Source organism: Onychostruthus taczanowskii, unplaced genomic scaffold (assembly GCF_017590055.1).
Source record: "Onychostruthus taczanowskii isolate IOZ18803 unplaced genomic scaffold, ASM1759005v1 scaffold176, whole genome shotgun sequence".
NCBI classification, from domain to species: Eukaryota; Metazoa; Chordata; class Aves; order Passeriformes; family Passeridae; genus Onychostruthus; species Onychostruthus taczanowskii.
In genome coordinates, this window is record NW_024498973.1 from 555,236 (window position 1) to 579,296 (window position 24,061).

At 47.7% G+C, this 24,061-nt stretch overlaps 1 protein-coding gene across 12 annotated transcripts in view; it reads right to left on the minus strand.

Moving 5' to 3' along the window:
- The window catches only part of HDAC4 (histone deacetylase 4), a 170,913-nt gene that overhangs the window by 17,844 nt on the left and 129,008 nt on the right, over positions 1–24,061 (minus strand). For 9 of the 12 annotated variants that reach the window (XM_041400239.1, XM_041400235.1, XM_041400236.1 and 6 more), the window contains 6 exons: positions 23,060–23,289; positions 16,923–17,180; positions 15,480–15,666; positions 9,658–9,791; positions 8,251–8,371; positions 4,959–5,005 (listed from right to left, as the gene is read on the minus strand). In XM_041400239.1, coding sequence (XP_041256173.1) covers positions 4,959–5,005; positions 8,251–8,371; positions 9,658–9,791; positions 15,480–15,666; positions 16,923–17,180; positions 23,060–23,289 — 977 coding nt within the window. The remainder of the gene's footprint in view (positions 1–4,958; positions 5,006–8,250; positions 8,372–9,657; positions 9,792–15,479; positions 15,667–16,922; positions 17,181–23,059; positions 23,290–24,061) is intronic. The other 3 variants (XM_041400233.1, XM_041400232.1, XM_041400231.1) reach the window with 1 other exon arrangement.

Sequence of the window (24,061 nt, forward strand, 5' to 3'; positions counted from 1 at the left end):
TCAAGAGACCCCTATCTTATAGAGACATCACTCACACGGGGTGATAGGACAAGGGGAATGGATTTAAACTGAAAGGGAGGGGGCTTCTTTCACATATTGGGAAGGAATTGTTCCCTGTGAAGATGGGCAGGCCCTGGCTCAGGGTGCCCAGAGAAGCTGTGGCTGCCCCTGGATCCCTGGAAGTGTCCAAGGCCAGGCTGGAGCAACCTGGGCTAGTGGGAGGTCCCTGCCCATGGCAGGGGATGGAATGAAATGGTCTTTAAGGTCCTTTCCAGCCCAAATCATTCTGTGATTCTGTGACTCTATGACCGTGGAATCAGCATTTCTCTTTAATTGCTGCTGATCTAAGATGAAATAAAAAAGGTTTATTAAATAATTCAATGATTCTTTAAAATAAAAAAAATCTACAATAAAGAGGGATGTTTATTGTTGGGCATTTAAAAGACAACTGCCCAGGAGTGACAGCAGCTTCCCTAGGGAGCCATGAGCTCACCCACTCTAACAACAGACCTTCAGCATCCCGTGCTGACCACACAGATTTGCTTCAACACTGAATATTCCACCATATTCCCCCTCTGAAAACGTGCAAACAGGCCACATTTTGCAAGGTAAGAAACCCTGCAGGCATGCCCATTGCTGTTGTTCCAGATCATGTCATCAGATCAATGGGACATTCCTCACTGGGAAGGGAAGGACCACCAGCTATTTTTCACATATTACTCTGCCCTGAGTATATCTATGGAAAAAATGGCAAAAAGCAGAGATGGGAAGAAAGAGATCATTTGTTGTGCCTGGCTCACTGAGCAGTGAGGAGACACAAGTGGCCCCATAGAGGACTGATTCACCTTCTCCCCAGCTGTGCTGAAGCTGCCATTGGAAGTGATTCCAGCTCTGTGATCATGGATGGTTTCTGGTAGCATCCACCCTGAGGGTGCTTTGGAAGCCACAATAAACTAGGAAAGCACTTGGAGAACACCAAAAAGCCTCTGGGGAATGCCACTGCATTGTGGAAGAGCCCTGCAGTGACTATTTGTGGCCTCAGGGCTCCTCTGGCCCGCTGTAAATTTGGGCAGTAACATGGGAACAGCAGCAGGATAGAGTTTGAGTTACACACGACAGCTCCAGGAACCCTGGATCAGGATTGCACACATACAGAAGATGGGCCTGAACTCACCAGGTCTCTCCAAAAGCCCCTAAAGAGGTGGGAAGAAGTCCAAGCTGTTGCTTCTCCCCACTGACCAGTGCACTGGTGCTCTGTGAGGGTCCATCTTTGGCCTCCTGTCACTGGATCTGACCACCAAGGAGTGTATCTACCCCACCTCTGGGCACACCTAACCCATCTCCAAGCAAACCTAACCCATTTTTCTTGGTCTTTGGAAGAAAGTACCTCAGACACCAGCAGAGAAGAGCTTCCCTTCCTGCCTGACACAGCAAGGTCAGGGCTCCTTCCATGGGCCCCCTTCATTCCCTATGAGGCACCAGAGGAATGGAAATACAAAATACCCAAATTCACGTGTCCTAAGGGGCCAACAGACCCACATCTGCTGGCTGCTGGGGCCAGTTTTTCCCATAAAAAAAGACAGGATTCTTCAGTGCCAGAGCCAAGCACTGCCAACATCCAGGCCCCAGCAGAATCCAGGCTCCTGCCAGGAGCATTCCAGGAAGAATGTCCAAAAAGAAACCCAAAGAGCTTTTCTTTCCTCATAATAAAAATTACAATTTCCTTACAATGATTTCCTTCTTTGAAGGAAAACCCAAGGTTTTTTTATTAATATCCATGATGAGGCTCCTACTCACACTGTAAATTCCTCCTACTCACACTGTAAACTTTCCCATTCACTAATGTGCAGCTATCTCAGAATTAAATGAGCACCCCACAAAATATTTCATTATTCTACTGAATAAAAAGACACTAAAATTATTCTACTGAATAAAAATACAATAAAGTTCTACTGAAAAAATACACAGGCAAGAAATCAAGCACCAGGACAGGCTGACACAGGTTGTACCAGAGCTCCAGACCCTGCAAAATGAAGGAGTTCTGCTCTTCCCTCACAGAGGAAGACACCCCACCGTGTCTCCTCCTGCTCTCAATTAAATAATTCTCACATTCTGTTCCTCTGACTCCCTAATTAGTTCCTCCTCATTTCCATTCCACTAAAGTCCTTTCCATGCTCTCTGCTCTGCAAGTTGCACAGTTACAATTGTTGATATGCTCTAATCAAAGCCCTTGCACCCCAAAATAGAATCACCTACTCTGGAGAAGATCAACAACACAAACACCTCTGGAGTTTTTAGAACATGTGCAGAAAAATTACACAGATCTTCAGCTATTTTTAGAATGTGCACAGCAACAGGAAAGAAAACAAATTTATCAGCTATCCTCAAATCAAGCCTTTGAGTGTTTTGAAGAATCTGGATGCAAGTGTGCTGGGATGATCTTGCAGATTTTTGAAGCTTAAACTCCTTTTTTTTCTCCCAAAACCTTCTTCTAATCATCCTGGATTAGGGAAGACCGTGGTGTGTGGAAGTCAGACGTTGAAAAAGGGGTGTGAGCTGCAGAAGAGCGAAGCTGAGCACAATTCCCAAGTGATCAGCAGAAATAAATGAGTGATGTTTCACTCAGAGTTCACACCTGTTGATTTCAGTGCTTCTGTGCTTTCTTTCTTCCTCTCCTGCTAGGACCAGAAGGCTGCAGAAGGGGGGAGGCTTGTCAGCCGTGGGAAGGCTTTTTGGGATAAACCAACAAGGAAAAAGAGCTTCCGAGCACCTGGGAACAAATTTACCCTTTCTCTCCTTGACTTCAATTCATCAAGACTGAGTTTTTAATTAAAAGAGATAGTCTGAAAGGTGTTATGAGATGAAGGGAGTTGCTCTGAACTATTTTATTGCTGCTTCACCCCCAGAGCTCCAGCAGTGTTTGGACAATGATCTCAGGGATGCACAGGGTGGGACTGTTGGGGTGTCTGTGCAGGGCCAGGGGTTGGATCACTGATCCCTGTGGGTGCTTTCAACTCTGGATATTCTGTGATTCACTCTCTTGCCTGTCCTTCATTTCACTCATTCTTGAGGAGAATTCATGGCTGCCCAAGTTCCATCCTCTATCCCGATGCAAAACAGCTCTCCAGGGGCTCCTCCCCCCCAAAACTGCCCTGCACCCCCCTCCAGACCCATCCTTCCTTTTCATCTACACAACATCCCCAAAGGAAGAGAGCCACACTTGATTGCTTGCAGGAAAAGAGCCTGGTTTCAAAGCTTTCCAGCCCATAATTTCACACAACATCCTCAGCTCCTGAATTCCAATCACCAGCCATCATTCTGCTTTATCCTGCTCCAGTATAAATCCAAAGGAGGACCTGTCCCACATTATTCTACTGATTTTTAATTTTTTTTTCCTTTCCTTTTGACTTGATGACATCATGTTTGCCCTCTGAAAAATATCTGGCAAACAATGGGGAATGGCTTCCCACTGAGAGAGGGCAGGGTGAGGTGGGATATTGGAAAGGAATTGTTCCCTGTGAGGGTGGGGAGGCCCTGGCACAGGTTTTGCTGATAGGACTGCTAAAACACCGCACCAGTCAGCAAATATTCAATATTAAGGGTCTGTGGAGACAACCAAGCAGCAAGCACCATCTTTATTGGGAGCATATCAGGAATACCAGCACCGAGGCGTTTCCTGCCCTGATTTGGGATTTAATGCAAGACTTCTGGGCCCGTGCTGGGCTCAGACACTGTCTCTACTTGTTACCATTCAGTCTTCATTTGCAAATGATAATTTTTTTTTGCTTTGAATGGCATGCCTGACTGCAGGGCAGAGTAAATTCAAACCTTTTAAGCTCTGGCCAAAAATTTGCCATGAATTAGGCGACTGCAGCATATTTACAATACAAAATAAAATATCTCCACGAGTGGCGGTACGAATAAACGACGATTATTCTCTTTTTTTTTTTTTTCTTCTGACGGGATAATTTTCAAAGCAGCGATTTTGCAAAGACTCAGGAAGAAAACAATTTTGTTTCATTTCCATAACAGAATCCAGACCTTGAAAATTCAACCTCATGAGCTACAATTATGCAGCAGAACTACCACTGTGAATTTTCAAACACAATGCCTTTTATTGTCTCTTCTCATTCTTTTCCCCTTCCTGTTCTCCACGATTTTCTGTCCTGTCACCCTCCACAGTAAGTCTGGAGCACAAAGTCTGACTTGAAAGGGAAACTTTTAAGCTTTCAGGCTTCAAAGGAAAAAAAAGAAAACCTTCAAAACAAGGTATTTGGAGTTTGGGTTTTTTTCGGCTTTATGGGAACAAACAACAGTAAAAAGCCTGATTATGTGGAAATTTGACAGCTGAAAAGTAACACTCAGCTTTTCCATGAGGGATGGAGGGGTATTTTAGTCACCTCCTGGAGAATCCACGTGGATTATCCTGGAGCTGGAGAATAAAAGATGCCAAATGCTCTTTCATTCCAGGGCAGAGAAACTTGCTATTCACAGGAAAATGTACATTCCCAAATATTGTCCTATTTCATGGCCATGTTTCCCACCTGCTGTGGGAGGCAGGAGGCTCCAGAGCCTTGAGACTGAGGATGGAACAGCTCCACAGCACCAGCACATCCTGCTTTCCACAGAAAAAAAAGCACTTTGTGATGCAAGAGCTGCTTCCAAACACAGCAACCCCTTCACCACTGAACATGCCAGCCTGGGAAATGAGGTTTTTCCTCCTGAACATGCCTCCCAGTGTCCCTGAGGCTCGGGCTCCCCGGAGCAGCTCCGAAATGCTGCGGCTGCTTTTGAAGAAAGGCACGTGAGGCACCCCGCGCCCCAGGCAGCCCCTGCTCACGGGCAGCATCTGGCTGCAATTACCCACCATGGAATGCAAAGCAGCAATTTTTGGTGCTGAGGGGACCAGGGGAGAGAACAAACAGGACATTATTTACACATTAAAGGGAGGTACTCACCCCGACACCACCGCAAGGCAGCCTGACAAACATCGACGTTAGGGAACCTGTGGGGGACAAGAAACGTCAGAAAGTCAGAGGTCACCAGATTCTGGGGCCAACTTTGTGGCAACTCTGCAATCTTTCCAAGAACAGAAACACACATGTTTCTTCCTGGGGGTTTTCTTCCCATTTTCACCCAGCCCTGTTACAACACACACACACACACACATAATGTACACACTTAGGCTCCTGCAAAAGCTGTCTATAAATCACTCATTTTTCAGCAAGGTGTGGGTGCTGTCTGATGTTTTGAGACTATGCACGAGGAAGATGCCACCAACAATCACTCAGTGTGTCTTCTCAGATGTGCATTTTAACCCCTTCCCACTGAGGGAGGAGAGGAAATCATAAAAACACCCCAATTGTCACTCATCTGCAGTTACTAGATGACTTTGGAAAGCATGGGCTTCATAAAAGAGGAAGACAGAAAAATAAACCAGTGACAAGCAAAGGAAAAACATGTGTTTTGACTGAAATAGCAAAACCAACAAGGAAAATGTGAGAAAAATTGAGAAAGCCATCTGCAGGGCTAATTTTGAATCTGTAGGAAATGTAACATCGCTTTCTGGGCTCGTGTGTGAGCAAATTATCCTCCATTCAAAATTCTGTGGGGTCCTGAGCAACCTGGTCTGGTGGAAGGTGTCCCTGTCCATGGCAGGGGTGGAATGGGATAGGCTTTAAGGTCCATTCCCACTCAAACCATTTAGAATTCTGTTCCTGAAAGAGGAGTTCATGCATCTGGACTCATCTGAGCTCAAAGTGAGATGCCCTCCTTGATTAGATCCACATGAAAGTTCTTAGATCATCCTGCCTCAGACCCCCTGTCCCATCTCTCACTGCTAATCCACCCATTATTTCCGTATTTATCTTCTTGACAACAATTTATGATTGCTCCCCACAAATTAAAAGCAGCCTTATTTGCCCAAGTTTCAACTTGTCCAACAGGTTCCAAGTATTTCCACTGTCCAAGGAGAGATGGGTTTGTACTTTGTATCCTTGACAAGACACAGGGAATGGCTTTAAACGAAAAGAGGGCAGGGATGGATGGGATACTGGGAAGGAATTGTTCCCTGGCAGGGTGGGCAGGCCCTGGCACAGGGTGCCCAGAGCAGCTGTGGCTGCCCCTGGATCCCTGGCAGTGCCCAAGGCCAGGTGGGACATTGGGGCTTGGAGCAGCCTGGGATAGTGAAGGTGTCCCTGCCCATGGCAGAGGTGGGATGAGATGAGCTTTAAGCTCCCTTCCCACCCAAACCGTTCTGGGATTCTGTGATTCGATGAAGGCACATCCCCCTTTTCATTTGCAGAAGCTTAACAAGAAATATCCTGTGTCCTGAAAAGCCTTTTCCCTTTCAGGCTGAGGTTTCTCAGGCTTTTTTCTTCCTCACAGAGGTACCAAAGGCCAAGAGTTTACACGGAGTCATCAAACACCTGCCAAGACACTCAGCCCCAACAAACTCCCATTTGCATCCCTGAACCTCACACAAAGCTTTGCCCTCAGCATTCAAACTCGCCCTAAACCCACCCTCTAATGTGTTTCAAAGAACCCCACCAAGCTGGTTTGTAAAAGCCTTTTAAACCCCCAACAGGAGAAAACAGCTGAAGGAAGGGTTTTTAACAGGCTAGTTCCCCTTTCCACACTGAGCTTTTCCCTGATATCCTTGCTCAGGTCCTGCCTTGTGGAAGCCATCAGGAGAGAAGGGGGTCATGTGGGCTGGCAGCCAGTGCCACTGTCAGCATCTGCAGGCTAAAATGGTGCCAGGTGGGCTTAGGAAACCAGGTCTAAGCCCAGTTAAGAGCTACTGGGCATCCCCTCCTACTGGAGGCCCTTGAGGACCCGACCTCCTGCAGCTCTGGGGCTTTTCTGCAAGTTCTATCCAAACAGGGAATGTTCTGTACTGGAAAGCCCTTGAAATTTCTCTTCTCTTTGGATTAAACTTGATCTCTGCAAACACTTTAAAATGAGTAATGAAAACCACGGTGGGCACAGAACTACTGGAGCAGAGGCAGAGCAAGAGTTGCTTCCCCCACAGGTTCTCTACAGAAACCATCAGGAATGGCTCAGCAATTTGGGTGTCTCCCCAAAAATGCTATCCAAATAAACTGTATCTCCAAAGGCATCTGTGGCACTGTTGAGACAGACAGACCGTGCCAAGGAGGGAGTGGAAAAGTATCCCAAGAGAATCTTCTCAGATATCCCAGAGAAGATTTACCAAAGTTCTTTCGGGCTGTGGGTTTTCCACTCCCGAGCATATGACATCATAAATTCCTGAAAGTTTACATCCTAATGGAGCTGTCATTCAGCCGGAGGTGTCTACTTTTGGGTTCTCTGGCCTTAAAGAGGTGGGAAGTGAGCTATAAATACCGTGCTCATTGCGTGTTTAACTACTGGCTAATGCTTCCCTCTCTGGGAGCTCATGGACACACTGAGCAAAATCTTTCCAGCTCCTTTGCTGTGACCACTGCATCACAAAGGCCACAGAGTTAAACCTCTTTTTACATCATCCAAAGTCAGGCTAATCCCAAAATAAACTTTCTCAACGTCTCAACGTTCCAGAAATGTCTTCTTTTTTTTTTTTTTTTCAGATCCCCAAATTGTCCCTCCAGCCTGCTGCTGCAAAAAGGCAGGAAGTAAAAGGGAGGTGATGATGACTCCACGGAGATACTAAAATCCATGTTGTTTGGTTGCTTTGGGGAGTTAGTTATCTGAACATCCATCCCTTAGAATTTCTGCTGGGAAAATATCTTTTTTTTTTTTTTTTTGGTCTGTATTTTACAACAGACAGGGTCCTGTTTCAGGACAATTTGGTCTCCAGTGAAAGGGATAAACAATCCCACTCCACATTAAACAAATGTAGAGGCCCCTGCATCTCTCTTGCTGATTGTCCAAAGCTGGCAGGCATTTGTTGATGCCTGTGCAGCTGGTTGGGGGCTGCAGATCCAAATCCTTGGGAGCGTGCTCCAGTACCTTCCCTAGCCATGGATAACTACCTAACACCCAGAGTGCCCAAGGATGAAACAAACTGCCTGAACTATCTTTCCTCCAGGAAAACATCCATTGAGGTTCTGAAGACATCAAAGAAAGGAGGTTTAAGCTCTCTAGGGTTTAGGAATCTGCCTGAAGAGAGGGAAATGGATCCTGTTCACGGAGCTGGGAACAATCCTCTTGGAGATGCACAGTGCTAAGGATGAAGGGAGCCCCAGCACCTCACCCAGGGGTCAGGAAGGGGGATGTGCCCCCAGGGAATGGTACCTAGAAGCTTCTTGCTGTCCAGTTTCTGCCTGTTCAGAGGGTTTGTGCCATAGAGCAGCGTGTGGGCTTCCGAGTGAACCGTCTGCAGCTCCTCCAGCGTCGCCTTTCTGCCACGGATGCACTACAAGGGGAAGGAAAAGGGTGGTGAAATCACTGCTGAGTGCTTGACTCTCTTTTCTGTTTCCTTAGCAAGCCATCAAGACAGACAGCAAAACACTAAAATGGGTCCTGAGGTGGAGAAATTCAGGTTTTGGGTTAATGCCTTACTCGCAACATTTATTTGCTCAACATGGAAAGTCATCTTCAGATCCATTCAAGATAAAGAAGGAAATTTTCAGACAGGTGCTGGCAGGAGGTGGTGGGGATGAAGGAAAGGTGACCAGAGAGACAAGGGAGTGCACCCTTGAAACGGCAGGGCAGAGCTTGAAGAAAGCCAGCAGGGAATTAAGGCAGAAATTTACTATTTTCAGGAAAAAAAGAAGAGTCCGGTGAGACTGAAAGTCACCAGTGGTCAGGAGAAAAATACAGCTGGAAAGCAGGGAAAGATCAACAACAGCTCCCATCGTGAGAGCAACCAAAAGTACCAAGGTAAGCATGGAAATTAAGGAAAATAAATCTTCTTTAAGGAAATCAACAGGAAATTAAGGACAATAATATTGCCGGGGATCTTACAGTCACAAACTTATACATTGGAGAACATCTCTTAACACCCATTGAGGAGGCCAGGCAATTAGCAATGAGGTTCATGTGGTCCCAAATAATCCCAAAATTCGACTAAATGGGTATCCACAGACAGAGACAGGTTTGAAAGGGATAAACCAGGGCAGGACAGGCAAATGCAGGCAATGGCAATGCTGCCACCACGTGGATGTCTTATCTGATGGTCCGGGAACATTCCCGGCCCCATCCTGACATTGCTGGAAAATTTATGCTCTGGGATTCAGCCCTCTCAGGTGCTCAAAGAATTGATGAACACACACTTATACCCCCATTTATCAACACTGCTGTTAGCTGTAACTAATAACCACTCTTAATTTTTATTATTAGCCTTCATTCTTTCTGTTTAATAAGTAAGCTTTTTCTCTCCATTTGCTTGCTCTTAAAATATATCAAATAAATCTAATTTAACCTCTTGTGATGGAATGGTGCTCAGTGCCTTCCTCCTACCCCCAAGCATAGCTTGACCATTACTTATGAAAGAGTACAAAAAGAAGTTATTAAAGCACAAGAAAAGCTGTTGCTTTTGCTGGAATAATTGGGAGGGATAACAAATGAGAGGGTTACATCATATCTTGCTCTTTTCTTTGGCATAGTAGCAATATAATAGTAATAATAATAGTAATGTAGTAATAATATTAATACTACTAATAAAACCAGGCATGTGGCCTGCTGTGGTGTTTCCCTTACCTCACACTTGCCCCGCAGCCCCGTCTCCTGGAGCCTGGACCAGATGCTCTGGATCCTGCCTGCGTGCTCAGGGTGGCTGTTGGTGTTTCCACAGGTGCACTGGTGCTTCAGCATCAAGGTGTCGTACACAAGGCCTGCAGCACAGGGCACAGAATTGCTCTCAGGTTAAAAAAAACACCACAGATTGCCAGTTTGAGGGAGAAAAAAAGGATATTTTGCACTATGGAATCAACAGTTCTAGGCCAAAACTGTGTGGGAGCCACAAGGAACTGAAAGCCCAAAGCTGCATCCACCCCTTCCCTCAAGGGAAATCCTCAAGGGATATCAGAAGCAAATCAGCACCAAGATGTGAAATGAAATGCCAGGGGGAGGTGACACCCATGTGAGCGTACAGGAATGGGATCCGGGGCTTTTCCCCTGGCTGCCAAAACGCCTCCAGGGCTTGGGAGCAAACCCAGAAGGACGGAGCGTTCCTGGCTGCTTTCACAAGCAGCTCGTGCCTTGTTTGCTAATTGCAGCCCTTAGCGCCCACCGGGGCAGCGTACTGGGCAGCACTGAGGTGCTCAGCCCAACGAGGGGCTCGGGCAGCTAAATCCCCCCGCATTCCAGGGATTTACAGCGTGACAGCAGCGCAGGAGGCTTTGATCCACACTCCAGAGTTGCCTGGGTACAATTTTGGAGGGGAAGTTGGGATTCCATAGCCAATATTCCAACCGGAGGAAAACAGCAGTTCCTCCCCAGTGACAGAAGACATTTAGTTATTTCTCTCGAGCAAAAGACATGAAGTCAAATGTTGAAATCCATCTTTCCTTCAGCCAGAAGCTCCAGAAAACAGAATACAAGTGGTTGGTTTGGGGTTTTTTCCCCAAGAAAAGGGTTTCTTGCAGGAAGTATCTGTATGAAAGTTGGTCCAAGGGCTGAAGCCCCTCTGCTGGGAGGACTGGGGGTGCTCACCTGGAGAGGAGAAATGAGGACAGGACACAGGGAATGGCTTCCCACTGCCAGAGGGCAGGGATGGATGGGATATTGGGAATTAGGAATTGTTCCCTGGGAGGGTGGGCAGACCCTGCCACAGGTTGCCCAGAGAAGCTGTGGCTGCTCCTGGATCCCTGGAAGTGTCTAAGGCCAGGTTGGAGCAGCCTGGGCTAGTGTAAGGTGTCCCTGCCCATGGCAGAGACTTAAAACCAGATAACCTTTCAGGTCCTTTTCACCCCAAGGTTTTCCATGATTTCTATGGAATGCAAAGGTCTAGATCAGAATCCAAAGCCTCTGAAGGCAGCAGTGGCAGAAGCCAGTCCCAGCCCCCAATGTCCAAGGATGTGCATCCCAGCTGAGAGCACTGCGGGGAAATCCCAGGCGATCACACCCACAGCTGGATCCGTGCTCCCAGCTCCAGCACGGACACACAGCACAACCTGGGAGCTCCAAGGGGCTCACAGGGAACCCTGAGAGCAGCTGGAGCTGGGGCTGAGCTCCTGCACACTGCCAGGCCTGGCTGCAGCTGCAGTCCCACCTCCTGGCTGGGTGTGGGCACGCTGTGCCACCGGGAATCTTGGCTCCCTGCTCTGGCCCCGGCTCTTGCAGGGCTGCAGCCTCAGGGGAGGTGTCTGGCAGCTCCTTGCTCTGCTGTAGGTGAGAGCAGAGGGAAAAAACACCCCCCCAAAAGCCAAACCACCATGGGTTCCAGGGAGAGAACAGAGCCCTGGTAATTGGCTGCCCTTGGGTCAGCCTGAGTTCACCTGGAGGTTGTGCTGCAAAGCTCTCTCAAGGTCTCCCGTGTTTGAGTCACAGCATCAAACACCACCAGGAGCTGCTGGGGCAAGGCAAGCTCAGAATTCACCTGAGGAGAAGCTTTCACCCCAGTCTGAGTTTAACTGAACTAGTGCAAGGTCTTAAACTAAAAGAAATTTAGACTGCATTCATGGAAGAAATTCTTCTCTGTAAGGGTGGTGAGGCCCTGGCTGTCCCATCCCTGGAAGTGTCCAAGGTCAGGATGGACAGGGCTTGGAGCAGCCAGGGATACTGTGAGGTGTCCCTGCCCATGGAAATGGATCATCTTCAAGGTCCCTTCCAACCCAAACTGCTCAAGGAACCTATCCCACCTGGTGTTCACAGACCTTGCTTCATCAATGGTTTCTCCTTTCCCAGGGGTTCACTGATAACAGCAGTGTCAATCACTCATCATTTCTCTTTCCTAGAAACCAGCCCAGTTGAAAAGGGAGCTGTTCCCAATTCCTTCCTGTGGCTGGGGACACTCAGCTGCAGAGACACACACACACACACACACACACACACACACACACACACACACACACACTCACACAAAGGGAAGCTCGTCAATTTAAGCTCAAAATACAAAACTACACTGGCTCTTACAAGTTAATTGAAGTGGTGCTGGAAGCAAGACTCTTTTCAGACATAAGAACAATAATTTTTAAAGGTCAGCACTAAAGCAAAACCAACTGGCTTTTCTTGGCAGAACAAACATATGATCTGAGGTTCAGATAATTATATTGCTCTGCACAGGAGAGAATAAATGCCTTCATCAGAAAGGAAAAACCCTTTAATGCAGAACATCAGAATAATGTGTGGACCCATTTTTACAGGAGATCAGAGACTGGATAATTGGAGCTATGCAAATTAATGGCCTAACCCGAGGATCCTTATTCAAGTGCATAGAACAGGGCAGGCACGAGTATTCATTAAAGTGGCAGGGGCTGCTGGAGCTAGAGAGGGCAAGTTCAAGGACCTGCTTTCTGGGAGGAAGGAAAATTAAGTGTCATGCTTTGGGACATCAAACTGATTGCTGGAAGGATCCAGGAAGGGCACAGCTCTCCCTTTGATGTGGAGTAATGGGCATCATGTTGGAGAACTGCAGGATGTGGCTCTTTGCCCCGGACCTTTGAAGTCTCAGGTGTTGGTCACTGAGAGAGACAGGAAAATAAAATATACATCAACCCTAGAACTTCCAGCTGTCTGGAGCTAACTCCTTGGGGTTAAGTCCAGGGAGAGCATCAGCTCTCTGTATTATTTCTGTATAATATACCAAACATGAAAAGGAGGAACAATTCCTCTCTCTGTTGGACAATGACTGCTCTCTTAAGGGCCACGTCCACATCCAGAGTGATCACAGTTGGCTTAATTAGGGCCATTCAATGAAGTTTGCTTCTTGCAGCCCTCTCACCAAACCATCACACCAATTCCAATCCTCATTCCTCTGCCTTAGGATCAGTATGCAAAGCACTTATCAGCCAGATGGATTTTCCTCAGGAAAAAGAAGCCTGATGCACTTCAGCACTACTTGCTTTTGAAAAACACCCAAGACTTTAATTTCCTGCCTTCCACAGAACAGCTCAATCCTGGTGATTAAGCTTTAGTATCCACCTCCAGAAACACAATCTCTGACACGCCACCGTGGACAACTCCAACAAAACATGAGGCAATTTAACTCACACATGCTCAGCAGCTGAAATGCCTTTCCTCCCCTTTCTCCTGCTTCCATGCCCATGGCAGTGGGCTTTTTTCCCTTGCTTCTCCTATGCAGACAGTGCAGGTTAATTAAAGCAGACCTAGGACTAGTTTTAGGACTAGTACAGAGGCCTTACCTTTATGCTTTGCACCTTAATTAGTGCCAGCGAAAGCCTGATTTTATTGTGTTTTTCCTTCTCCATTCACCCAGCATAAATGCAGAGATTGAAGGAAAAAGAAAAGTCAAACCTTTGGAATCTTAATGTGGAAAAATGTTGTGAAAATGGTATTTTACAGGTGAACTACCTGCACCTCATCACTCTGTGCACTTTTTTAGTTTTCCAAACCCTGCCTCTGAGGAAAATAAATCCTGATATTGGAACAGCATCTTTTCCAAGCAGCACAGCTCTCAAATCTGCATTCTTACTGCTGCCTGCAATTTTGAATGAAATTCAGAGGCACAGATCTGAGTCAAACATAGATCCTCTGCTAGGAAATGCTATTTATTTGTATGTTCAGAGTCTTGCATGTGATTGATTGGGCAGCTTCAATACCAGCAGAGGAGGAGGAGGGAAGAAAGAGAAGGAATGAATAATCCCTTCAAGCAGGGCCAGGCTTCCTTGTTTTTAAAGCCCCAAGGTTGGGGTTAAGTGTATTAGAAGCTCAAGTTTCATCTGCTCTGACCCTGAGCCAGGGGACTTTTCCTCGCACCCTTGGCAAAAGCCAAAATCTTTTAATCTGGCCAGAACCAACTGCATTTGAAATGCAGTTGTGCTGAAATTCTGGGTTAAACATTAAGAACAAACAGGGACTTTAAAGGGCAGATTTACAAAACCTGAGCTATTCCCTGGGTTTTTCCAGAACTGACAGCACATACTTCCCACCCTGCCTGCAGCCAGGAGCTGAGGAACACTGAACATGCCACTATTACTACAGCACCAGGGCCTGAAAATAAACCCAATTCACAGCACTGAGCTGCGTGATGCAAGAAGTGTAGGTTAAAAATGGAATAAAAGCAGAAATGAAAGGGAAGTAACATCATGAGTCGCTCTTATTTGGGCGTCGTGGATTCCCCTCCCCCACCTCCCTTTTCCTTCTCCCAGGGAACACATCATGTTGCAAACTGCTCATTCACAAAGTAAAAGCCTGACATTTGCGGAAGAAGGCAGACTTTAAAATCAGCCCTTATCACCCAACACAGGGCTTGAGGAGTCGCAGGGAAAATCAGCTTTCAGCTGTTGCTAAGGGCACTGAAGAAGCAGAAAGGATTTTGGAGTAGAAAAGTTGGCTGTCAGGATACAGGAAGAACAATTAAGTTTTTTTGCTTTAAATCTTGGTGGGGAGATCACAGAATCCCAGAGTGGTTTGGGCTGGGAGGGACCTTGAAGCCCATCTTGTTCCACCCCCACCATGGGCAGGGACATCTTTCACTGTCCCAGGCTGCTCCATCCTGGCTGTGAACACTTCCAAGGGATGGGGATCAACACCTATTTTGCACTTGTGCTTTCCATCACACAGGATTGCACTCATCATTTTCCTCCACAAACACCCTTTGGTCTCTTTGTCTCCTCAAGACAAGTTGAAATCAAGTTGAAATCACCAACTCACTTCGTTTTTCCCAACCTGCAGGCACAGCCTCCTGTGCAACAAGAGGAGGGGAGGCTGGCAGGGAGCCCAGTGGATAACTGATGGCATGAGGCTATGGAGGACTGGAGAAGGTGGAGGAAACAGAGCCAGCATTGCATTAGGCACTCTGTCTTTCAGGAGTACTGGCTTTCCCTGCCTTGCCTCTAAATCAGCTCTGTCACAGCCTGGGACTCGCTCTGTGTGCCTGGACACAGAGCCCCAGGGCTGTGCTGCTGCTGCTGCTGCTGTGTGTGTGCAGGGTGGTTTTGCTCAGCAGAAGGGATGAGCAGGACAACAGGGATGACTCAGTGTGCTCCCCGAGGAAGGCAGGATGTAATGGAGTACCCAAATGGGGATGAGACGCAGAGCTCACGCTTACAGATTTGCAGGGACAGAGAAGAAAGTCAGAGAATCATCACCATGGAATGGTTTGGGTTGGAAGAGACCTTGAAGCTCACCTCAGGGGTAGGGCAGGCACACCTTCCACTATCCCAGGCTGCTCCAAGTCCTGTCCAACCTGGCCTTGGACACTCCCAGGGATGGGGCTGGCACAGCTGTTCTGGGCAACCTTACCACCCTCACAAGGAAGGATTTCCTTCCAATATCCCATCTAACACTACTCCCAGCCTACAGCCATTCCCTCTTTTCTGTGCCCTCACAGAACAGCTCTGTGTAAAACAAACCAGTCACCAGATCCCCCCACAGCCCAGAGCCCCCAAAAAGCTCACCTGTTGTGAACCTTGGCTTAGTGGGTGGCTCCTGCACGGACATGGGGAAAGTGGCTGAGGCAGGGGAGGACTGTGCCCGGGACAGGGGTCGGTGTCCCCCGAAGGACACGGGCATGCCAGCTGCCTCCAGCGACGCCTGGTAGTTCCTCAGCTGGTGAATCCGCTGCTGCTCCAGGAGCAGGGCTTGCTGTGGGCAAGAGAAGCAGGCAGTTGCTGAAAGGGCCTTCCCAAAAGAGTTTTTGAAGGCTCTCAGGCTTGGACTCCTTTCCCCTGCGTGCAGCAAAGGAAGATGTGACATTTCTAGAGCCAAGTCAGACAGGCACAACACATGGAGCCCCAGCCTGAGCCTGGTGCACACTGACAGAGTCATTGCCAGGGGCAGCTCCATCTCCCCCCACAGCTCCCTCATCTTCCTCCTCCTGTGCTCCCACCCCACTGCTCTGGGACAATAAACAGTGAAACAGCCCAGGCCATGGAACGAGTCCCACTCAACTGGATCCCAGGCTGGAGAGGGAGCTCTTAGCTGAGCTGGTTCTCTGTGCAGCCACACCATGAGCTGGACAGGCTCCTGGGCAGAAGGGATGGCTGTTCCATCCCATTCCCTCTGTAAATTCCCTCCTGCTCTGAGGCAAAACAGTTGCAAAGGAGATACTATTTTAAAGACACCTGAGGTGTGACCATGGATTCAGGATTAAGGTGGAGAGGTTCCACCTTCAGAGGAATGGTATCACTGACAATGGTCCATCATCAGCAACACAGAATTAGAAAATCCCAGGATGGCTTGGGCCTTAAAGCTCATCTCTGCCATGGCCAGGGACACCTTCCCCTTATTCCAGGTTGCTCCAAGCCCCATTCAACCTGGCCTTGGACACTTCCAGGGATGAGGTGGCCACAGCTTTCCTGGGCAAATGTAGCTCCTCAGCAACATCTCAATGACATTCCTGAAGGACATGGACCAGCTCTATTACACTGTGCTTCCTTGTTACTGGATTTATCACTTGCAATCCACAAGCCTCAGGTGTTTTGCCTCAAAAGCGACCCTGGCTGGAGGCTCACCGAGGCAGGAACACCCTCCACTTGTCCCCTGCTCCCTTATGTGCAGTCTTTCTCTGGAGAAATCAGTTTTAAATCATTAAACCAAAATACAGTCTCCTACTGGTGGCTAGTGCTCAGAAATGTTAGGATAGACTTTATCTTCCTAAAGAAACACCCATAGAAGTGTTTCAGTGGCTCAATAAACACAGCGACTGTGTTTTGTGCAGGTGATCCACAGACTCTCCTCCCCGGGGTTTGCCAGCTGGCAGGTGACTCCAGGGAAGGAATCACCTGAGTTTAAACTGGGTTCCTGTAACCAGCCAACCCTCGGGAGCTATTTCCCCTCAGAATAGCACAAGGCGACTTCCAAGCCCAAATCCACGTCTTACAACAACCCAAGCGCCAGACCTGGCGGAAGAGCAGCTCCTGCTCCGCCTGCCTCTGCCCGGGCTCCAGCTCCTGCTGCGCCTCTGCCTCCTCCTCGTCGCTCTCGATGGGCTCCTGCTTGACCTGCACCACGCTGGCCAGCCCCGCGGGCTCCTTCTGGCCCGCGGCCCGCTCGCCGTAGGGCTCCTCCAGCAGCGCCTGGTGCTCCCGCAGCTCCTCCTCCGTCTCCTCGGGGTGGCTCTCGTGCTGCCGCGCCGGCTCAGCGGGCTTGGAGATGATCTGAAAGAGCCCCAAACTCATCAGAGAGCTGCCTCCCACCACGGGGAACGCTCAGAGCTCTGCTCTCCGGGCTCACGGGAAGGAGCAGTTCTGAGTTATTCCGTCTCACAATCCAAAACAAAGCAGGGAAAGGTCAGGGTAACCTTGGTGTCGAGGGCTCTGAAATCCCGTGTCCCCAGTAATGACATCCCCCTTATTTTCCACTTCATCCTCTCTCTGAAGGAATAAGAACCTCTTGTTCCTGCACACCTCCAGATGCTACTCCATTCACAAACCCGCAGAGCAACCATCGAGATGTTTGGCAATTAAATTCTGAAAGAATAGGGAGGACACAAACCCTCTAACAGGGTTTTTTCTGCCTGTTTGCTCAACATCACCTTGACTCACTCCCTGAATTTTTTCTGTGAGGCTGAAATAATGATTACGTGAAAATCTGTACTCTTATGGAGCTGGTTAAGAGGAAACTGAGGACATGCAGCTGAGAGCAAACCTCAAGAGTGGCATTGTTCTAACCTGACCTTCCTAACCAGACACAGTAAATGTCTCGGAGAGGAGCTCCTAAACCTAAAGGAAGAATTTAGTTTTCACTGTAATTCACACAGGCTTTTTTTAAGTTCTTTGGCAAGATAAAATTCACAGTTCTCTGTCTCAGACTGCTTATGATTCTTATTTGGGATATAAAAAAACCCCCAAATGTGACCTGTTTTTAACTCCAGCGTAGGAAAACCAATCCATTTCCTCCCTTTCGAAGACCTAAGGCTGCCCCTGTTTCACAGGCTTATAAAGAAACTGCCGCACTTTGAAAGTTGTCAGGGCAAGGTTTAACGAGGATTAGGTCATTGGTATGGTAAGCAATATTGATTTTAAATCTAATAAAGCTAAATCAAAACATGGTTATTGAACACATGCAGGAGGAGGGACTATTTGTCAGTAACTTGCTCTTTGAAGAACACTGGCTCCAATCTGGAATTAAGCCTTTTTTCTCCCAAAAGCAGGAAGGAAGGCTCTGCCATATAACCTAAGCAAGGCAGAGGGGCAGGAATGGAGTTGAATCTGGCAAGGGACATGAAGAAAGACAAGAAGAAGGCTAAGGAGATCCTGATGCCACTGAATGAGGGAAGGCACCTGGTGGCACACAAGATAGAAGTAATGCCTTATTTAAGACAATCCTTCAAGAATCCCAGGATTCTGACACCAGAGGAAAAGTCTCAAATAAGGAAAACTTCCCTTGGTGAAGAAACTACCACTTAAAACACCTGGATATCCCTAAGTCTACAGGACTCTCATGGGTTGCACTCACAGGTGATGGGATAGGAGGCCATGGGAACAAACTAAAACCATTTAAATTCCTTCTGAATGCAATAAAACTTTTTTTTTCTTCCTGTGAGGGTGGTCAAACACTTGAACTGGTTTTTCAGAGAGGTTCTGGAGTCTCCATCCTTGGAGATCCTTGGGCAACCTGTAAGAGGAGGGACATTGTCCTCAGTGACCTCAGGAGGTCCCTGCAAAGATTCAGGGATCAAAACCCCTCAAGGATTTTTGTGAGGTTCCGCCCCCCTCCCCCCCAAAGTTTAATTCCTTATAACACACACTGAATAACCAAACCACATTAAGCTGAAAGTTCTTCCACTAATTTTCTTTAAGCCCTCTTAGGCTTGATGAATATTATCTGTTTTAAAGATAATTAAATTATCATAAACCATCTGCTGCTTGGTTTTGTTTTTTTTCCCCTGCTTGGATCGAAGGTCTCAAGCTTTTGAACTTAATGCCTTTTGAACTTCTGAACTGCACAAGGTAATTGCTGGGAAAAATAACTTAAGAGTGCCATTGTCATAGCTAATGGGAATGAGAGGCAGGGTAATTCCCTGGAAGTTTTAAATTATTCCTACTCCTTAAAAATGTAAGAATTAAATGACAACCACGGTGAAGGCTGAGAAGACCAAGTGGTGGATGGCAAGGACATTTCAGACATTCTGTCTGCAAAGGGAATCTCCTGGTCTGCCACTAGTTCCAGTTGTTGCAACCCCACCCTTAAAGGAAGATTTTGCAGAGAAGACACTTTCTTACCAACAAATTCCACATAAAACACTCAGTATCTGCATGCCAGGCCCATCCAAACTCCCTAAAAATCTTCCATTTGTGCAGTTTTACGAGCACGTGCTCATGCAGTTTAAAATCTGAGGGAATAAAAGTGCGAGGAGCTGGCTGTAACGGCAGCACTGAGAATGCTTGTAAATATATCTGAAATAGTAAGCACAGAGCACCATAAATAACCTCTCCATCCCTTAATTAGCTCTCTGGCTTCCTCTGCCACGAGGTTACTCCTCTGTTTTCATATCCAGTGGCCTCTGGCTGTCACAAGCTGCCACCATAAACCTCTGGTAAAGGCACTGCCTCTCCAGCCTCGGGCAGACAGCAACTTCACTCCGGAATAAATTACAGCTCTCTAGTCACAAGCATTTTTCATTTTTAAAAGGCTCCATGCAGCTGGCAAGATTTCTCCTCCACAGCTTTGAAACACAAAGAATAGAAATTAAATTAAAACAACCAAAAAAAAAAAAAACCCACCTCCAAAACCAAACCAAACCAAACAAAAAAAAAAAAAAAACAACCCAACAAAAAACAACAACAACAACACATCAAAACCTGGAAAAAACAAAACAAAAGAAAAAAAAAAAAGATCCAAAAAACAGCACAGCAAAAAAAAGTCATAGCAAAGTCAGGTCATAAATACAGGAGAAACCAAAGAGTTCATAATTTTTCGGTGGGACATTTCATGAGGGGAAAAAAAGCTGCATTTTTCGCTAGTGACATTTCAGCTGGTGTTGGATTTGTCCAGTACATGTGATAAACAGAACCACAGAATCATTAAGGATGGAAAAGACCTCCAAGACCATCAAATCCAAACTCTGAGCATTGCCATGCCCATCACTCCACACCATCTTCTCCAGGACACCTTTCTCCACAGTGGCAAATTCCTGGGACACCGAAGACCTTGAAGGTCCTACCAACAGGTTAGAGACATCTATTTACAAATCAAGAGATCAGTGAGGAGTCTTCAGCAGAAAAACCAAGAAAAACCATGGAATCCCAGAATGGTTTGGGTGGATGGGACCCCAGTCCCCATCAGAGGGACAGGCAGAAAGGCAGAGGAAGAGAGAAGCCAGGAAGCAAAGGAGGATGTCAGCTCAGCCCTGACCATGCCAGGATGTGCAGAAGCCAGCAGAATGCTCCCTTTCCTCCCTCTGGAGGTGAAGGACAAACTCAAGGAAGAAACAGAACAACTCTTGGACAGCTGGAGACACAGCTTTGATGAAAATGAGTAAAAAAACAGGAAAAAAAAAAAGGATGATAATGGTTGAACTCGTTCGACTCGACGTTGCTCTTCCCACGTTCCCTTTGGGTTTTTATTTTTAACTTTTATAGACTAAGGAGAAACAAGAGATGATAAGGGGATGGGAAGAGGCCAACTTGGGCCCCAGAGTACCTGGCAGAGCCTTCTGCAGCAGCGAAAGCCTACAGAAATCTCTTGATCTGGTTTTTTTTTTGCCCCTGAAGCAATGTGACAGCAGGGGAAAAACAATTGTCTGAGGCAGCCTGTCCTACAGCTGGAAGGACCAGGAGGCTGTGGAGCTTTTGTGCCTGGAGGAGAGGGAACAACCTGCATGGCTGGATGGGGCTTGGAGCAAAGCTTCTTCTGATATTACAAATCACAGAATCCTTAAAGTTGGAAAAGCTCTCTCAGACCATTGAGTCCAACTCTTCCCCCAGCACTGCCAAACCCACTGCAAACCCTGTCCCCAAGTGCCACATCCACAGGTTGTCTGAACACTTCCAGGGATGGTGACTGCCTGGGCAGCCTATGCCAGTGCCTGACCACCCTTTCAATGCAGAAATTTTTTCTGATCTTTTCCAACCTAAACCTCCTCTGGCACTTCCCTGTCAAACATTAAACATGCAAAAAAGGTGGGAAACAGAAGCACAGGCTGATGGTGGAATATCAGCTCAGTGAGAATCCCAGAATGGTTTGGGTTAGAAAGGATCTTAAAGTTCATCCCATTCTACCCGTGCCATGAGCAGGGACACCTTCCACTGTCCCAGGTTGCTCCAAGCCCCATCCAGCCTGGCCTGGGACACTTCCAGGGATCCAGGGGCAGCCACAGCTGCTCGGATGCTTATTCTTAATATTTTCATGTAAAACAACACATTTTTCCTTAGTTGCTTTCCTGGAAACAGCAAGACTTGTTTTGGCTGCAGTCCCCTCAAAAATTTCATCTGCTGCAGACACCTAACAGGGAACGCTTAGGGCCAAAATCTAAATGTTTGGAAAATCACATGGAATTAAGAAAAGCTGATTTATGAGTATATAAATATATAAAATACTTCAGGAGTGTTATTTACGGGAAAACCGCAAATAAAAAAAAATAACAGGCAGTGCTAGCGGTCCTGTTAATAATTAAATAATCTTTTATTTTATTTTTAGTCCTGCCCTTAACTCTCCTAGACACAAGAGTCCTAAAATATCCCCAATCTGGGAAAAGTCTTTTCCCATGTCAGCACTTGGATGCTATCCCATGGGATAAATCCGCCACACACACGCAGCACTAGCACTAAAGTGATTCTAACTCATGACTCCTATAAATCAAACACAGGGAAATCAGTTTAATTAAACCCTCTCTGACTGATTTTGCTGTGGAGAGAGATGGACAAAGCTGGAAGTCAGAGTGCTCCAGTGGCTCTCCAGCTCCTGGGAGGTCCAGGAGAAAGTCTGAATGAGCTCAGTGGATACGTCACATCCAAGGCTTTGGAAAAGCTTTAAAATCCTTCACGCAAAAAATCCCTTCAGCTGACAACTTCCCTGAACAAAGAACCTCAACTGGCTGCCCCGCACTCCATGGCCCTGGTCCCAGAGAATGTTTGGAGGGGGGAGGAAATGGGATCCTTGTGGAGCAGCAGCTCCCCAGGGCCCCATGTGCGGGGCTGAGCTGGGGCCAGGGCTGGCACCCGTGGTGGCAGCGCTCCAGGAGGACAGCATTGACGTCAGTGACTTGTGTAATCATCCTGCCTCAGCCCGGCCCGTACACAAGGGTTTGGGGGTGGTGTGTGTGGAGGGGGGTTGTGGCTTCTCCCACTCTTTGATCCAGCCCTTGGCAGTTGTGTTTTCTCACAGGACTGGAACGGTGGAAATACTTGGAGGAACCTCTGCCGTAAATGAAACAGCAGCAATCTGAACGGCTGCCTGCCACGGGCTTGTCCTGAGCCCCGGACCTGCTGCTGGAATTACTGCTGTCCTAAGGAAAGCCTCCACTGGAACTCCTTGGGAGGAGTGTTTAGAAAGCCTCAAAACAGAACAAATCCCAGAATAGTTTGGGTGGGATCTTAGAGATGATGCAGTTCTATTCCCTGCCATGGGCAGAGACACCTTCCTCTAGCCCAGGCTGCTCCAAGGCCCACCCAGCCTGGCCTCCCCATCCTCACAGGGAACAATTCCTTCCCGATCTCCCATCCATCCCTGCCCTCTGCAGTGGGAAGCCATTCCCTGTGTCTTGTCTCTTCACGCCTTGTCCCCAAGTCCCTCTCCAGCTCTCCTGAGCCCCTTTAGGCACTGGAAGGGGCTCTGAGCTCTCCCTGGAGCCTTCTCTTCTCCAGGTGAACTCCCCTAAGTCTCTCAGCCTTTCAGCAAATGTTTCAGGGTTTCAGGTAACTTCCCTCACAACTACATCCTGGTGTTGTCATGCCTGAGAGAGTTCCAAGCATGAGAGGCCCAAGGATGTTGGAGGTAGAGCCCACAAATACACCTGCACTAGAGACCGCGAAATCATGAGGCCCCACTTGAGGCTGCTGTGGAAGAAAAAAGGCATTGAAAGCTCTGTGCCTACCTTGTTGATGTGCAGCTGCTGCTGCTGGAACTGCTGTTTGTGTTTCTCCAGGAACTGCTGGTGCTGCTGCTGGATCACCAGCTGCTGCAGGGCCTGGGCGTTCTGGGGCAGGGGAGCAGACTGGGTGCGCCCGAGCGGGCGGTGCTGCCGCAGCTTGTGGATCGAAGGGGAGACCCTGTCTCCACCCACCAGGGGCTGTGCGTGCAGGGGCAGTCCTGAAAGATACCAGTCTGAAGATAATATGGAGGAAAAAACAGCAGAGGAGAAACAAAAGGAAGAAGAAAGGAAGGGAGAAAATGGCTGTTGAGTAATGCTGACGGTGACAGTGATACCATGCCAAACCCAGCCACCTCGCCATCTACAGCTGGAGCTGCCTTGAGAGAGAGCAGATAAATTAACCACCACTGCACAGAGCAATGCTTTGCTTGGTGTGAGCTCTGTGTCTGCCTGCTGACTCAGAGACCTTCTGGAAACATCTGATTTCTTGAAACCAGCAACACCTTACTGACCTTTCTGTTGCTACATGAGACCACAGTGGTCTGGAGTTTAAACCTCACAGCTCACCTTGGTTTGGGGACTGATCCCAGGTTCAATTCAAGCTGCAGGAACCAGCTGCCTCCCTGGCATGGCTAGGGCTGCAGTCACTTTTGGGCAAGAAGCCCTCTGCTCTCCTCAGGCTTTGGTTTAGGAGAGGGAGAAGCTGCCCAGATGTCTGCAGCCAGCTGGATGCTGAGGATTAGAAACACCTTGGCATTTGTGTCCCAGGATGTGACCTCCTTTCCCACCAATTCACAGAAATGCCCTACGTGGAAGGAGCTGACTCATGGGAAAGCCTCTTTTCTCAGCAGGCTTACAGAGTTTCTCCCACTCTCTGCTTTTTCTGAAAGGGATCATGTGAAAGGGTATTTGATTTTATAAATGCATGTTTCTGCAGATGTCAGCGTGTGCACACACACAGGTCTGCGTATGAATACACGGATAATTGGGAAAGATGTGTTCCTT